General features: G+C 40.6%; 2 protein-coding genes across 7 annotated transcripts in view; one reads left to right on the top strand and one right to left on the bottom strand.

The window, feature by feature from the left end:
- GKN2 (gastrokine 2) overlaps positions 1-17,503 on the top strand; it is a 326,024-nt gene that overhangs the window by 147,004 nt on the left and 161,517 nt on the right. The window lies entirely within an intron of this gene.
- The window catches only part of ANTXR1 (ANTXR cell adhesion molecule 1), a 221,603-nt gene that overhangs the window by 103,092 nt on the left and 101,008 nt on the right, over positions 1-17,503 (bottom strand). For 4 of the 5 annotated variants that reach the window (XM_045446307.1, XM_045446308.1, XM_045446309.1 and 1 more), the window contains exons 11-12: positions 14,777-14,846; positions 13,207-13,285 (exon numbers count right to left, since the gene is read on the bottom strand). In XM_045446307.1, the coding sequence (XP_045302263.1) occupies positions 13,207-13,285; positions 14,777-14,846 (149 nt within the window). Of the gene's footprint in view, positions 1-7,659; positions 12,173-13,206; positions 13,286-14,776; positions 14,847-17,503 lie in introns of those variants that run through there. The other variant, XM_045446312.1, reaches the window with a different exon arrangement.

Here is a 17,503-nt window from a genome sequence, read left to right as displayed (position 1 = left end):
TTTCTTTTTTATCTACCTTGCCCCCAACGAATAGTTCCCTATTACATACATATAATAAATAATATTTCCTATTACTTCTCTATGTACTACTCTATGTACTTCTCTATGTATCTTTTTAAAAAAAAAAAAGATTTTATTTTTAAGCAATCTCTACACCCAGTGTGGGGCTCGAACTCACAACCCTGAAATCAAGAGTCACACGCTCCACTGACTGTGTCCAGCCAGGTGCCCCCTTCTCCATTTATCTTGTTTTCTAATCTGTTCTTACTTTCATACTTTTATCTATTTTTTAGAGGGGTTTACTCTGTTGTTATCTAATGTCTTGAGTTCAGTGCTTGGCTAATTGACTTACAACTTCCTTCTTTTCTAATATAAACATTTAAGACTATAGATTTCCCTCTAAGAACCACCTTGCATGCACAAGGTTTGTGATGTGGCATCTTCATAATTGACTAATTTTAAGTATTTCCTAATTTCCATTATGACTTTGCTTTGACTTATAAAAAAGTTAGATGTCTGTTTGGTATTTCAAAAAATGTGAGCTTTTCCTAAGTGTGGTAAGCCCTGCAATAGTGCTAACTGGCTATCTCATGAAGTTGGCTGTAATGTGGTAGGTGATCAGCTCCTGCCCTCTGTCTATCTCTCACTCTCCAAAATAGAGTGGCTAGAGTTCTCTTTTTCCATGGAGGATGGGGTGGATGGTGGAGAGGAGGTGACTGATCAGTTTTGTTCAGCGTTTGTTCAAGTTTTGTTTTACTTTTGGCACAGTATAGACCGACGGGAAATATTTCACTGAATTTAAAATGCATCCTTGTGGAATAACTGATTATTAGCCATTAGGGAAAAACATGGCCAATTAAATCATGATACATTATTGATTATCTGAAACATCCTAATTTTAGAGATGTTAAAATGTGCAAAAAGTGGGTCTCAGAATGTATAAAATAAGTTTTTTTTCCCATTAATTTTGTAATTGCATAGGCCCTATTTTATGCAACCAAAAAATTTTGGACCCTTCTTAGAACATTTTACTGTAGCCTCATTGTGTGCCTACTAGATCATGTTTAACTGCATTATTCAAACATTTATATTTTATTAAATTTCTTTGGATTGCTTAATTTATAAATTATTGAGTTGTGTTTAAATCTCTTGTGGTGGCAGATTTATCAATTTCTCTTTGTAGTTCTGTCAATATTTGTTTTATATATGCTGAGGATATAGCATTAAGCTCAGATCAGAATTATACCCTCAAAGTTAAGTGTTCCTTTTAACATTACGTAATGGTTCTCTTTATACCAATAACTTTTTTTTTACTATAAAGTTTGTTTGTTTTATGTCATATTAATATAGCCACACTGGCTTTCCATTGGTATTTTCCTAATATAAATTTTCTAATATTTTTATTTTCAACCTTTCTGTGCCCTTATATTTTATTGAATGTATTTTTTTATTGTAAACAGTGTACAGTGGCATATTTTTTAAACACAACTTTTCAATCTGTGTTTTAACTGTTGAGTTTGGTCCTTTATATTTATGTTGGTTATGGATTATTTGGATTTAACTCTTATTTCTAAAAATAAATTTTACTATCTTATATGTGCTTATCTCAGAGTTTCTTAAGAGCATAGATTCAGAAAATTTTTTCCCCTCATTTATTCTCAACACAAGGAAATTTCAAACTTAGGGAAAACATATTCTTTAAAATACTTTGAGATAAAAATATTGAAAGTCAATTGGTCAAACATCCAAGAAAAACAAATCGGCTCGGATCTTCCAAAACATATTTGAAAAGATATTTTTTATGCATACAAGGGTTATCAAAATAAAGATGTTGGCAAACTATTTTTATTTCAGTTCATAAACAACATTCGATATCTGAGTTCTGCCTTCTGATACTCCTGTGGTCTTTTGCCCTTTCTAATGACAGTACAAGAAACCACAGGTCATTTTGTTAAAAAAATAATAATAAAAAATACTAGATATTGTGAAAAAGACCTTGCATTAAGTATGGCTTTACTGAGACTAATAAAGAGATGAGAATGATTTATGACTAGGATATCAATGTTTGTAAATTAGAAAGTGTGTTTTGAGGTTATTTGAAAACAAGATGTTCTCAGAAGGAGCTCAGAAGGACCACACTTTGGTCTGAAGTATAATCTCTTTTTGTATTAGGTGGAGGTTGGCCAATTTGAATTGCACTAAGACCCACTGTCTCTAGCATTGCCAACAAAAGGATCTCATATTTATTTTCAGAATACAAAAGCCAAACTCAGTTGTTATACTATATAGGACTGATAATGTTCATCTTACTCCTTCACCAGCTGATTTTTAGGTTTAGAATTATAGACTCTCAGTGTTGGAAGGAGTCTGAGAGCTTTTCCTGTCCAATTGCCTGTCTGATACATGAATGGTGTTTACATAATTCTGCCAGCTTGTCAACTCACCTGTGCTTGACTACAGCTATAACAGGGAGCTCACTCCCCCTGAAGCAGCCAGTTATAAAGACCGTTTTAAAAACTGAGCCACAAACTGTCTATCAGCCTATTCTAGTCCTTGGATCTATACAATAAAAGCAGACACTCCTGTCTCAGGACAGCCCTGCAAATGCTAAAAATAGCCAAAGTGTTTCCTTGTCTTGAGATCAAAGAGTCCCAATTCCATAGAATATTCTTTATTATTATTATTATTATTTATTTTTTTTCCATAGAATATTCTATATAACCTACCATACTTGGTAATACTTTTCACATATTCAGTTTCTCTAGGATCTCCCTTGAAGGGTCTTGGTATTTCATACAATACGCAAATGAGATTTTACCTCTACCAAGTTGAGAGGTTCTGTCACTTTCTTAATCATGGATATGATACTTCTGTTAATTCAGAAGCCAGAGCCTCTTTGGAAACCACATCACTGTGTTGATTCTCACAGAGCTTACAACATCAGGGTAAGGAAGCTAACTCTGGGTATCTACTGTGTACCAGGCCAGCTGTTTAAGGGCCAGGATTTCAGCCACCACATTGATCTGATCCCAAGTTTGTTCCCACTTTACTTCTCCAACTAGTCTGTTCCCTACGTTTTGTTAAGCCACATCTTTCAAAGGACATATTACCTATAATTACAACAACAATAAAGTAAAGGCCATCCTTTTTCAGGGCTGAGTATGAAACGTTAATGAGTCACCTGTAGCCCTGGGGCTGTGGGTTGGCCATTTTTGGTACAAAGTTCCCTTCAGATAATGTAAAAGTAAACTAGAGCCTATTCCCTTTCCAAATGAACACACTTATAAATCAATTAATCCAAATTAATGCTATTTTTTTTTTTTTTTAAATTTTTTTTTTTTTTTTTCAACGTTTATTTATTTTTGGGACAGAGAGAGACAGAGCATGAACGGGGGAGGGGCAGAGAGAGAGGGAAACACAGAATCGGAAACAGGCTCCAGGCTCTGAGCCATCAGCCCAGAGCCCGACGCGGGGCTCGAACTCACGGGCCGCGAGATCGTGACCTGGCTGAAGTCGGACGCTTAACCGACTACGCCACCCAGGCGCCCCATTGCTATTTTGTTAATATACTTGGAACATACAAATGAGGGACTGATCTTCCTAAAATATTGCTTTTTGCTTCTTTTGAATGACTTCCCATTGTCCAAACTCCACCTTCTGTTTGTCATTCAAACCCTCTTCAAGGTTAGTCTCCTATTTTCCCTCCAATCCAGTCTCCCCTTACCCTTCCAGGCCGTGTGAATAGGCAGCAGCTCAATGAACAAGGAGAGAGGTGGGTGTGGGAGTGAATTGCACAGGAACCAGAATAATGTTAGGATGAAGAAACCTATAGGGGAAAGTCAGAGTGTGGGCCCTAGTCCCGTCCTCCTTGATTGGGTGTTTGGAAAGGACTTGTCTTCTCCAGGGGCCATTTCCTAGACTTGGGAAACAGTTTGGGGAGGGTCTTACTGGGGAAAGGACACTCATGGGGTAAAGGTTTTGGGCTGAGTAAATCATGAGCTTCTTACTTGTTCTCCCTGAATTTCTGGAATCATTTGTCCAGCTCTCTCTTGCAAGAATGGGGGGAACACATTCTTGGGTAACTGTGATGTAATGCACTAGGTCCAGTAAGTAGACACTCCTCAAAGTGTGTAGTGCGTGTATCAAGTGAGTTTTCCAAAGGCCTGTGAGGAGCCTCCTGAGTCTTTGGAACAGATGGAGGAATTTCTGATTCCTGTGTGATATTTGCCTTTTGTACCCCAAAGTGTAAAATATTTACCTCTTGGAGTGTATATCTTGCCTTGGCACCTATGTTGTAGGGTTCTGGAGGGTATTGACTGGCTATTCTTCTTTGAGTCCTTAACATTTTGCCTATAGTACTGTTTTAATACCCATTGATCCTGATCATTGGCTCCATTTGCCACCAGCAACCTCCTTCCTTCCCATCCTTCCTTACTAAAGAGACCTACATAGCTATTGGTATGAAGTATCTATCCGAAAGATAGCTACCTATTTTGATTGATGGACTGTTTTGCTGACCTTGGAAAAGAAATAGAAGAAAAAAGTCTTCTATGATTTCTACTTTTTTCTGAGGAGTATGCAATAATATTTTATTATGTTGGAAGGCTAGATTGCCACTCAGCACAGGCTGCTGGACTCATTCCCTAACAGGCTGGTGAAATTCAAGAAATTTTGGCAAGGACAGCCATGCCAACTGTCTGTTTACCTAGATAGCCATATGACTACAAAACCAGGCTGGATTTGTATTTTCCCAAATTATTTCAAAGCAATTGGTAACAGAATTGAACTGATTTACAAAGCGAACCTGGGAAGGTGCCTAGGACAGAACTCTTAAGACAGTTCTGGGGAATGGTCCTTACCCCCTCTCTGCAGTCTGTCTTAGGTAAAGCCACTGCAGCCTCTACCTGTGAGCTCCAGCACACCCCCTTCAGGGCCAGCCCTGACCAGGGCAATCTGTGCACCCCTCAGCTGTTGCCGGCAGCATCCAGACTGGGTAAACTGCCACAGCCTAAGTTTCTGGTATTCCATTGTGAGCTCGGGCCATGCCAATGCTCTCCAAGTCACAGCTTTCCTGCAGTTACTTAGATTTTTTTTTTTTTCTGAAGATAAGAGGTTTTTATTTCTTGAATTAGGAAAGACTGGAAGTTAACATGAAAACTGCATCACATATAATGTTTAAATTAAATATTAAAGAAACTCCAAACTATGGCAGATAAGGAAGGCCTTTCCAACTGGGCCCAGTTGTTTCATCTCTGACCTGTTCTTCTAATACCCCATCCCAACCAATCACAGCCATGGTGGCCCAAAGCATGCCTTTGCCCATGCCTACTCTCTCCTGACTGAGTTCACTTATTATCTCTTCTGTTTGTGGATTTCCTAGACACTCTACTTCATTGCTAAATTGTCTATTAGAGAACTTATCACATTAAATTGCAATTCCTTCCAGATTTGTCTATTTCCCATGTCTCATATCTTTGTGTTCCTTGGACTTAACAAATGTAGTTACCTATACTGGGACCTCATCAAAATAAAAAGCTTCTGCACAGTGAAGGAAACAATCAGCAAAACTAAAAGGCAATCAACAGAATGGGAGAAGATATTTGCAAATGACATATCAGATAAAGGGTTAGTATCCAAAATCTATAAAGAACTTATCAAACTCAACACCCAAAAAACAAATCCAGTGAAGAAATGGGCAAAAGACATGAATAGACACTTCTCCAAGGAAGACATCCAGATGGCCAACTGACACATGAAAAAATGCTCAACTTCACTCATCATCAGGGAAATACAAATCAAAACCACAATGAGATACTACCTTACACCTGTCAGAATGGCTAACATTAACAACTCAGGCAACAACAGATGTTGGTGAGGATGAAGAGAAAGAGGATCTCTTTTGCATTGTTGGTGGGAATGCAAGCTGGTGCAGCCACTCTGGAAGACAGTATGGATGTTCCTCAAAAAACTAAAAATAGAACTACCCTATGACCCAGCAATTTCACTACTAGGTATTTATCCACAGGATACAGGTGTGCTGTTTCGAAGGGACACATGCACCCCCATGTCTATAGCAGCACTATCAACAATAGCCAAAGTATGGAAAGAGCCCAAATGTCCATCGATGGATGAATGGATAAAGAAGATGTGGTATATATATACAATGGAGTATTACTGGGAAATCAAAAAGAATGAAATCTTGCCATTTGCAACTACATGGATGGAACTGGAGGGTATTATGCTAAGTGAAATCAGTCAGTCAGAGAAAGACAAAAATCATATGACTTCACTCATATGAGGACTTTAAGAGACAAAACAGATGAACATAAGGGAAGGGAAACAAAAATAATAGAAAAACAGGGAGGTGGACAAAACAGAAGAGTCTCATAAATACGGAGAACAAACAGTTGGTTACTGGAGGGGTTGTGGGAGGGGGGATGGGCTAAATGGGTAAGGGGCATTAAGGAATCTAGTTCTGAAACCATTGTTTCACTATATGCTAACTAATTTCGATGTAAATTTAAAAAAATAAAAAATAAAATAATAATTTAAAAAAATGTAGCTACCTAGATTCTGTATCAGTCTCTATGTTTCTGCCTTGCGTCCAGCCTGGTGCTATACACCTTCATGCATTGGAGGCCTGCCTGAATCTTGATCCAGTTGAAAAGGCTATTTCTAGACCCCTTCTCTAGGTCTGTACCCCCTGACAAGAGTCTGCTCCTAGTGGAGCTGGTGCTGTTCTGAGGAGGTCTTTGACTATTGCCGTCTGGAATCACTGGTTGTAGTTTCTCAGCTGATAGATTTGTCCCTCTTAAATCATGCTCAAGCTCCCCATGCTCCTTGGATGTGCATCTTGCACCATGCTCCTTGGCTGGCCATCCTCTTTGTTGAACTATCTTTCAACCAACTCAGTGCTCCCTGTTCTAATCCTGCTGTGTTCTGGCTCCCTTTCTCTCCTACCATCAGGTACCATCATGATCTCAGTATGACCCTTGATTGAGTCCATTCATTCATTCAACCATCAACTATCTGCTGAATACTATGTGCAGGCATTGTGCCAGGTGCTGGGTTGCAATGGTGAACAAGACATAATCTTTGCTTTTTTTCCTCAAGAAGCACATGTGCTATGCTGTGCATGGGAGACAATTATTCTTTCCAATGTCTGTGAGTTTTTTGTTTGTTTTGTTTGTTTTACTTCAAGTCTTCACTTGTTTCCAAACTTATAATCTATCTCTGTTTGGCAGTTGGAGGCCCACTTTCTCGTGAGACATTGGGAGCCATTCAGTGTTAAAAACAATACTGAGGCTAACTGGGTTCTCTCTTCCTGAAACAAGAAGCCAAGTCTGTGGCTCCCTAAGCCTTAGTGTGAGAGGTGGAAACAAAGGGAAGACTTGGAACATGGGAAAGGGGCATTTGGAGACAAAGTTTTACAGTCTGTGCCTGGCAACCCAAAAGGGAGAAGATCCTAGACTGGTCACATTGAGCTAAAATTATCCTTTTCAGCAAATTCCTATTTTTATACCAGAAAATATTGTCCAAAAGAAGCAACATAAAACAGAGGGTCTGATTTTAAAATTTTGGGATTCTTAAATGAATGGTATTGGGAGTGAATCAAGAGAATAAATCATTTTTCTTAAATAGATTTTAATGATTTTTTTAAAACTTTGGAGGACAATTAGTGTCAGGTAAGTATAATGTAAGAGTCCTGTGTGTTCAAGATTTACCTGGCAAGCTTATTAGAATGCAGAATCCTGGGGGCGCCTGGGTGGCTCAGTTGCTTAAGTGTTTGACTCTTGATTTTGGCTTAGGTCATGATCTCACAGTTTGTGAGATCAAGCCCTGCATTGGGCTCTGCGTTAGCAGTGCAGGTCCTGCTTGGAATCCTCTCTCCCTCTCCCTCTGTCTCTCCCCTGCTCATGCTCTCTCTTGCTCCCTCTCTCACAAAATAAATAAATAAACTTAAAAAAAAAAAAAAAAAAGAATGCAGAATCCTGGGCTCCCTCCAAGAAATTCTGATTCTTTAGATTGACATTTTGGACAAGATAATTTTTTGTCATGGGTGGGGGCCCTCCTGTGCATTGTTGATGTCTCTCTCTTTCAAACAAATATAAGTAGAAAAATACTGCTAGCTTCAGAAAGAACAGTGTGAATTCATGAAAATATGAAGGATAAAATGGTTCAAAAAATCCTTGGGAAATAAGTTAATATCCTGTTCATCCTCATAGAAACCAAACCATACTCCCAAACCATGGTGAGTTGGGGCTATTTCGGGGAACACTGGAAGATTCAGTCTGTTGTGAAATGCCTCCTGAAGCTGTGTTTCTCTTCTGCATGAAATGTTACCTCCTCTGATAAAATGCCCCCCAACATGTTCGGCGTGATAGAACATTTTAAATGATAATAGTTTTTACTTGGTAATAATGCATAAACCTTAGTAAATAGTTGTTTCAATTCATTCTTTGAAATGGTCTAAACATTCCCCTTATGTTACTATTTACATGATTCATTTACTGAGAAAATCTTTTTTCAAAAATGGTGAAGAGACTGCAACCTAATCCTATTTGACTTACCACCAGATCTAATTTACTGGTGTTTCCCCTAGTTAGCCTGCAGGCAACATCTTCAAAGTTTTCCCTAACCTCTTCCTAGATTACAGGCTTATCATAGACCCAAAAGGAATCATAACTTTTCATCAGGGAAACATTGCCTGTTTATATTCTGCAGGGCATGAGCAGCAAATCTTTTAATGAGACAGGCCATTAGACTTTTACTTGGCAAAGAAAGACAATCTCAATAAACTAGTAAACGACTGTCATTCTTTGACTTATTACCAGGTACCTTAAGCCCCTTATACACTTTGCCTTTAATCTTTGCAACAACCATGCCAGACAGGTTCAGAGACAAGCTTAGGCAAACCTGCCCAAGATCACCCTACAAGGTGGAGGGGCTGGGATTCGAAATTAGGACTTTGACTTAATATCCTGTATTCTTTATTCCTCCATTGTGCTACAATTACAAAGCAGTTCTGGTTGTGATCTCTCAAGGCTGAGTAGGTGGCATTTTAATTTTTATTCGAAAAGAATTTCTCTGAACAGTGACTTGACATGGGTCCTCTCAAATTTGCTCAACCTTGCTGCCCCTTGAAGCCAGGCTGTTTTCCATATAAGTTAGTGGGGGAAAAGGCAGGGTTCTCGGCTGATTTAGTGTTGATTTTAGAACTTTATGTTCTGTCTCTTTCCTTTCTTCAAAGATGGTGATGCTCTAATACACTGGAAACCAACACAAATCAAAGCCTGATCATAGTTAATAGGGAGGAGCATCAGCTGGGCCTCATTGTACATACTGTGTGAACTAGGGCATCCCAGGAAAATGGTTGCCAACCTGAGAAATGGCCCCAAATCAGAAGGCACCAGAAACTGATACAAAATGAGAGAAAAAGAGAAAAAGAGTTAATGGTCCCTAGAGGGACCACAAACAAACTGTGCTCATAGACATATCTAGTCCTTGCTCAGATTGGATTCTGTTTAGTGGATGGCCTCTTCCCACCTTCACGAACTGAAATTAGCATTTTCAAGTCCCCACTTGGGTTGTCTCCTCCGTGAAGCCCTTGTGTCTCTTCCTGAATTCACTCCTTGTTCCCCGCTCTGAAATTCTATTGCATTTACACCTGGCTCACACAATTTTGTTCTTTATTCACATATTCTTTTATGTGTTTGTTGGGCTCCTTTCTCCAACTGGATTTTAAGCTCCTTAAGGGTAGCAATGTTGTAAAAGTAAATGGAACACTGATGACACAGTACGAAGTCAAGAAATACTTGTTGAATGATTCTGATTTTTATACACTTTAGTTGGGAAATCATCAAATTTGAAGGCATTTATCTAAATGAGGACAATCTTTCATGAACACTTCTTTAAGGGACTGACATTTGCTTGCTCTGCTCTAAAAAGGACAAACTTCTTTTAACTATTTCCCCTAAAGCAGCACCATAGTAGTGATCCTCCCCTCCCAACTGCTAGAGGTTGGGGAAGAAAGGGGATGTATTCACATATGCTGATGAAAGAGGACTTTGGATGTTAAACCATTTTCTAGAGTCCTGGAGCTCAGTAAAGTTTACCATTTGTATAGGAATCTTTTAGCTCTTGGATGGAAAAAACTCTTTCCTGTAAAACTTCATGGAATTTCTGCTCCTGGCAGGGGCGACAGTTATTCATTGTGGATCTTGAAAACTGTGGCATGGTTATCCAAATGGGCACCAAATAAAGCGAGAAAAGAAAAGACTCAACTACATATTTTAGAATTATTTTTGGTTCCAGGTGATGGGCTGGGCAGGCTGTGACTGGCACAGACAGGACTAACCCTTTACTCAGACTCAGGGGATCACTTCTGATCTAAAAACCTTGTCCTCCAAACCAGCTGCTGAAGAAACAAACGTCAAGTCCAAGACCTTACTTCATATTCTGGATGACCACACGTTCCACCTGCATCTCTGTTTTGCCTAGAGGTGGCTTCAGTCTTTTTAATTGGAGCTTCTGTGTAGGGTCCTGCTGGGGATGGGGGTTTTATGTTTGAATATAGGTCCATTTCTTTCTCTGGATGATTTTGACCATCTCGCCTACCTCCTTTCAATCACCTGGACTTGGCTGAGTAACAAACATATACCCCTAGGGATCCATCTTATCTAAGAAGAGTTCCTTTATTATTATGGGACTCTGAAGTGGGAGCCAACTCTCTGGAGAGAATTTCCAAAGAGTTCAATAATTTTAACTCAGCTTCCACTAGAACAGCAGCTAACATTTATTAAGCACTTACTACGAGCCAGGCCTTCTGCCAAGAACTTTTTCATTTCATTTAATACTCATGATGCTGCTAAGAGTGATAAAGTAGTATTATTCCAATTTTACAGATTAGGGAATTGATGCACAAAAGGGCTAAATCACTTGGTCAAGGCCACACAACTAATTGACAGTGGAAGTCAACTTAGATACCCAGGACAGTGCCTGGCATGTTATACATGATCAATGAATATTTGTTGAATAAATGAATGAATGGTCCTGGATCTCAAATCTTAAGGTGTTCATAATTTTGTTGTAGACATATAGCATTTTCAGGTGAAAAGGGCAATAGCACATAAGATGTGATGGGGTGGTGTTTATCAAGGGTCAACTGAGCAGAAAACTGAGCGATGAGCACTCAGGTAAGGGAGATATACGATGTAAATGAAGGCTGGAGTGGGATGGGAAGGTAGAGGGGACTTGGCTCTGAGCTCTTTTCATTTTTCAGTACATTAGAGGACACCCTTTCTTCTTGGCTTACAGGCCCAGGACTTAAGCCATCAGTCATAGTCCTATATCTGCCATACCACAAGTTTGGTCCTGAGATGTTTCCCTTCCGCCTCCTCATGCCCTTGTGGCCTTAAGGGCATGGCTGTTTCTCTGTGGTATGGTCAGACATAATGAGAAATGCAGGCCCAAACTGCTGGATCACTCCAAAGCAGGGAGGAATCTGGAATGGAGTTGTTAGGTTTGGGGTATTTTAATCATTTCCTGCAGGTTGGCAAGTTCCAGAAGGGTCAATTTTTAAAAGAAGCAGGCGGGTACACTTGAAATTTCACTGCTTCTCCAGAAAGTTTTCATATTTGGTTTCCAGATTTGATGTTCCACTGAGGGGTGTCTGAGACTCAGACATTTCTCAGTGGTGACACTTTTCTGTGACAACCCTAATTTCTTACTTTGGTCCAGTAAAACTTTTCCATTGGGGCACCTGGGTGGCTCAGCTGGTTGAGTGTTTGACTTCAGCTCAGGTCATGGTCTCATAGTTCATGAGTTTAAGCCCCACATCAGGCTTGCTGCTGTCAGCACAGAACCCACTTCAGATCCTCTGCCCCTCTCTCTCTGTCCCTCCCTCACTTGTGTTCTCTCAAAAGTATATAAAACATTAAAAAAGAAAAGTAAAACTTTTCCATTTTCCATACCCATTGCACTGGCTTAGCCTGCTTTTAAGAAAACTGGTTTGCTCCTAACACAGGATGGAAATGTGTGTTGTGGGAGGCAGGCAGAGGGGCAAGTTGGGAGGGAAGACTGTCCATCCTGAGGCCGGATCTCCTGCTCATTTATGAGATGACTCATTTTTATTTTGTCTGGCTTCAGTGCATGCCTGCTAGTTCTTGTCCACCTGTGACAGTATGAGGGATACAAGCCCCAATTAGTGGGGGGCTCTAATGACATGTCCTCCAGTGCCCAGGCAGAATGTGACCATAGTGTCTGCCCACGCTGACCATCAGGTCAAACACATTAGCCTTTAGAATGATTTAGTGGAAGAAATGCACTTGGTGACAACAACTGAATATTCAGACAAAGGTTATTTTGGAACTACTCATGCTAGGGGCTGAGGACTATATAAAAGCTCCCTTAGCCCTGACAGTCCTCTGATGGGCTGAGCTCTGACATACTGACAGCGGGAGGGAGTAGCTGCACTGACGCAAGGGTTCCCACCCATGGTCACACACAAGAACCTTCCCAGGAGACCTTGCAACCACCAAAGCTAGGGCCCACTCCAGACTTGGCTTCAATTGTTCTGGCATGAGTCTGGGAGCATCATAATTTTTTTTTAAGTCTTCCAGGTGATTTTATATGTAGCCAGAAAAAAAACCACCTGCCATTAAGGATCCAGAGAAGGAGTGTCTGAAGAGTTGGTAGAATACAATCCCACTCGTGCCTCACAATCCCCTTGGCAAAATTTTCCATTTTCTCCAGGATTATTTCCACCATCATAATAACAAGCTGCAATTTCTCCCATTCTAAACAAGACTCTCCTTATACTCCACATTGCCCTTTAGTTACTGCCCTATTGCCCTGCTTCCTTTTAGAGAAAAACTCCCTAAGATGTGCTTTCTGTGTGTGCCATCCAATTTCTTTCCGCACAATTCCTCCTAGACACAGTCTACCCAGATATCTCCCGTCACTACTGCACAGACAATGGCCCTATCTTACCATCCAGACATGCAGGTGTGTTCTGCTCTCACCCTTGCTCAGAGATGAGGAACCTGGCGAAGCCCAGCACAGGCATTGCCGATACCCTCTGGGGTCCAGCCTACAGCTGGCCCTGCGGAGCTGGGATCAAAGCTCAGTGAACAGAATGCAGAACTGGAAACTTCCCAGGGAAATGAGAATGACAATAAAGCCTTCAGGAAAGGGAAAGTGACTTACACAGCGTGTGGTGGTGATGATGACAGAACTGGAGATGAAAGAGAGACCATCGTTCATGCTGACCTGAAGTGCTGCTTTCCTGCAATGACAAAGGAGCCAGAGATGCTCAGCAAGATGTACAAAGAGCAGGGGCCCATGAGCTGACACTGAGGTCCCCTGTAAGCCCTGCTCCTCACTACCCAGGGGAAAGACTGTGGTCTCTTCCCCTGGGGCCTGTAAAATGTAGAGGAGGTCTCTAGGGCCCATCCACTGGAACCTTTTAGAGACGTCAGGATACCCTTGGCTAGTGTATCAAGGCATTGCATTCAGCCCTTCTTCCATTGCAGCAAATTGCATTGAATGGGAAAAGCCTGCTGCCATTTAATTTACCTGTCACATTGTCATAGGAAGAAGTGTTCCCCAAACATGGCTCGAGTCTATGGGGATAACCTTGTCACGCTGTAAACTTAATGTTCTGTTGTTATTATTGGGGCTATCAGTAACTGATTCTGACGAGGGGGTTTGTGACCATCCTGGCAAACTCACGGGGGTACAGCAGTGGATGAGTTACCTTCCACCCACCTTCCATCTCTGTGAGACTCACTGAAACCTGAGCTTGCATTTTGCTTGTACTTGGCCGTATGGACACAGGGTTAGTTGGTGGAATCAGTGGACTTGGAGACCAGTGTTAGGCAACCAGAGTTGGAGGCTTTACCATTAGAACAAATGATCGAAAGCAGAATTTAGATGAAAATGTTTAGTATTGTTTCCTCAAGACCACCATTCTATCTTCAGCCTGTTGTAGACATGTTTACAGAGAAATGAGTTTGTGTTCTCTGACAAACACAGCTTCTCTGCTTCCCCACATAGTTCTTTTCTTGCTTAGGGTACTAATTGTCTTCCTTCTGTTGAATAGTTTCATCACACTTCACCACCACCTATTATAATAGCACCGCCATGGAATTTGCCCCCATAAATTAGTTCACAGAACCTTGTGCAGTCTGGGTGAATACCCAATGTCCTGCAGAGGCTCAGAGGAAAGAGCACTGAGCTTGGCCTCAGAAGGTCTGAACCTGGGGTCTTCAACCAGCTCTGGACCCACTTAGCCCCTTTGAGCTTCCTTTCTGAGCTTCCGTATCTCTAAGGAGGAGATAATCATCTAGCAGGGAAATTACGATGACGGGGCAAGGTAAAGTTTGTGAGAGGGAAGTGTGAGAGCTTTCTAGAAATGTAGTTGTGTGAGACACACCTTTATTCAAATCTAGACAGTTCCACTACTGCAGTGTGACCTTGGGCAAACTACTTAAATTCTACTTAAATTCTCTCAGCCATAGATTCCACATCTGTAAAACTGGGATGACGTGAGTACCTGGTTCTTTGGGAACTTGGGAGGATAAAGTGAGATCCCCTTTGTGAAACATTTGTCCTGGTGCCCTGCTCACTGTAAACATTGGCACCATCATCATTACCTGGAAAGGTCTAGACAAAGACTGCATTATGACAATGAAGAGAGACGTTTTCTTCTCCCTCTGTCCCCTCTACCTTCTCTCTCCTCCCTGGCTATGAGGTTCAGTTGCTGGTGGAAACTTACATGCCAACTTCTTTTAAGATAGGTGCTGGACACAGCAAATAAGTATCTTCCACAGTGAAGGGCTTCTCATCTGTAAAAAGGAAGTCACTGGATTAAGAGGAGTGAAGTGACTTTATAATTTCATATTCAGTGACTCCTAGAGACCGACTCCTGGGAGACACTAGAAAAGCAGTAACTATTTGAAATAGAAACTAGCCTTGAGCCATAAAATCCACTCAAGTGAACGCACTTACAGTCTCCTGCCAGAACACTAGTCTCTGACTTCATACATCCAGATGAGTCAATCAGGGAACAAATAGAAACTGAGCTCTTACCATAGACCAAGCATAACCAAGGGGAAACCAGAAGATACAAGACTGGTCCCCAGGGGAGCTTCAGGTCTGAGTCTAGTTTGAGAGAGAAGTCATATTCATGGAGAAGGTTTGCTGATGCAGCATTGTTTACAATAGCCAAGACATGGAAGCAAACAACTTAACTGTCCATCCATGGATGAATGGCTAAAGAAAATGTGGCATATATATATATTATATATATACAATATATATATACCATATATATATGTATATATATATAATATATATATAGTGTGTATATATATATAGTGTATATATATATCGTTGTGTATATATATATATACACACAATGATATATCTTGTGTGTGTGTGTGTGCGCACACACACACAACATATATCATTCATTCATAAATAAAGTAAATCTTGCCATTTGTAACAACGTGGATGGGCCTGGAGGGCATTATGCTAAGTGAAATACGTCAGATGAAGAAAGACAAATATCATATGATCTCACTTTTTTTGTTGAATCTAAAAAAGAAAAAAAATGAACTCATAGATTCAGAGAACAGATTGGTTGTTGCCAGGGTGGGGGTGGGGGTGGGGGATGGGCGAAATGGGAGAAGGTGGTCAGAAGGTACAAACTTCCAGTTATCAAATAAATCATAAGGATGTAATATACAGCATGGTGACTATAGTTAACAATACTGTACTGCATATTTGAACGTTGCTAAGATAGCAAATCTTAAAAGTTCTCATCACAAGAAAAAACTTGTAGCTATGTATGGTGATGGATGTTAACTAGATTTGTTGTGGTGATCATTTCGCCTTCTACACAAATATTGAATCACTATGTTGTATATCTGAAACTAACATAAACCTATTTATCAATTGTATCTCAATTTTTTAAAAAAGAAAAAGTTTGCTGACGTATTAGAAGTGGCTAAGCCAAAATATCATTTGACTTCAGAAGACAGAGAGCTCCCTTTAGGTGGGTGATGTGGTGAGGCGACAGGAAACACAAAACCTGAGATGTACTTTGGTGAAGAGAATGGCAAGAGGAATTGCATGAGTAAAGGCAGAGCACAAAGAAGACATATGCCAGGGTAGGAGGGAAGTAGGATTTGAAAAGATCAGTATAGGAAGAAGTCTGAGTGAGACTGAGGAATGTGGACATAAGTCTATTAGCCATGAAGAGATCTTTGGAGACTTTGGGAGAAAAACTTGAAGTGATGATTTCGGAAGTTTCAGCAGATGCAGCTGTGAAAGATGGATGAAAGTGGGGGGACACTAGAGGTGGGAAGTTCTTGCTCTTATTCTATGGGTTGACTGGGGAAATCTTAAGCAGGTTTCATCTTGAGCTCCTTAAACATGTCACTGTGTCCCAGGTTCTGGGGCCAGAAGCAGGGCTGAGAAGTTACTGACTATAGTCAGAATATAGCACTTGTTCCTTCATGATGCAACATTTAAGAGTGCATGCTCTGTGCCAAGAATTGTGGTAGGACCTGTGGGTGAGATGGAGATGAATAAAACGAGTCCCTTTAATCAGCTGTGAATATGAATGCCTGCACAAGAAGACAGAAAGGAATACATGTATAATTAATTGAAGGACAGTATTCTGCTATTGGCATGTTATGAAACTGATGTGTCTAATGACATTGGACTGTGGCAGACACGAAATGCTTGCCCGAGTGGGGATTAGGAAGCCTCGTGTCCTCCATGCCTGGGTTGAAGGAGCAGAGCCACCGGGGGTGGGAGTTAGAGGACACGTCTGAGTGCTAAGCACTGTGTCTCCATGGAAGCAGGAAGAAGAGGATGGTCCGTTACAGTCTCCTCTGATGTCTAAGCAAATTTTCAAGTGGTGAAAAGTTCGGTTATTCCAAACCATTCATTAATTTATTCATGCATGCATTCATTCATTCATTCTTTTGTTCATTCATTCGTTCAACAAATATTTATTAAAGACCTACTTTGAGCTAGAGACATAGGCTTCGAGAAGAGAAACATGGTCTCTGATTTAATGGATTTTATAGGAGCTGCAGGGGGGATAGTTATTGAGTACTTTCATTTTTATTGAAAAATATATTCTTGGGGCGCCTGGGTGGCTCAGTTGGTTAAGCGTCCAACTTCAGCTCAGGTCACGATCTCGCGGTCCATGAGTTCGAGCCCCGCATCGGGCTCTGGGCTGATGGCTCAGAGCCTGGAGCCTGCTTCCGATTCTGTGTCTCCCTCTCTCTCTGCCCCTCCCCCGTTCATGCTGTCTCTCTCTGTCCCAAAAATAAAATAAAACGTTAAAAAAAAAATTAAAAAAAAAAAAAGAAAAATATATTCTTTTGAATGTCTTCCACATGTCAGGGCCTTGCAATGAACAAAACAGATGAAACACCTCGCTTAAGGAGCTGACATGCTAGTAACTACACAAGTTACTATTTCATTA

Source organism: Leopardus geoffroyi, chromosome A3 (genome assembly GCF_018350155.1).
Source record: "Leopardus geoffroyi isolate Oge1 chromosome A3, O.geoffroyi_Oge1_pat1.0, whole genome shotgun sequence".
NCBI lineage: Eukaryota > Metazoa > Chordata > Mammalia > Carnivora > Felidae > Leopardus > Leopardus geoffroyi.
Note: the sequence above shows the minus strand (reverse complement) of the source record. Positions and strands in the feature narration are given on the sequence as shown.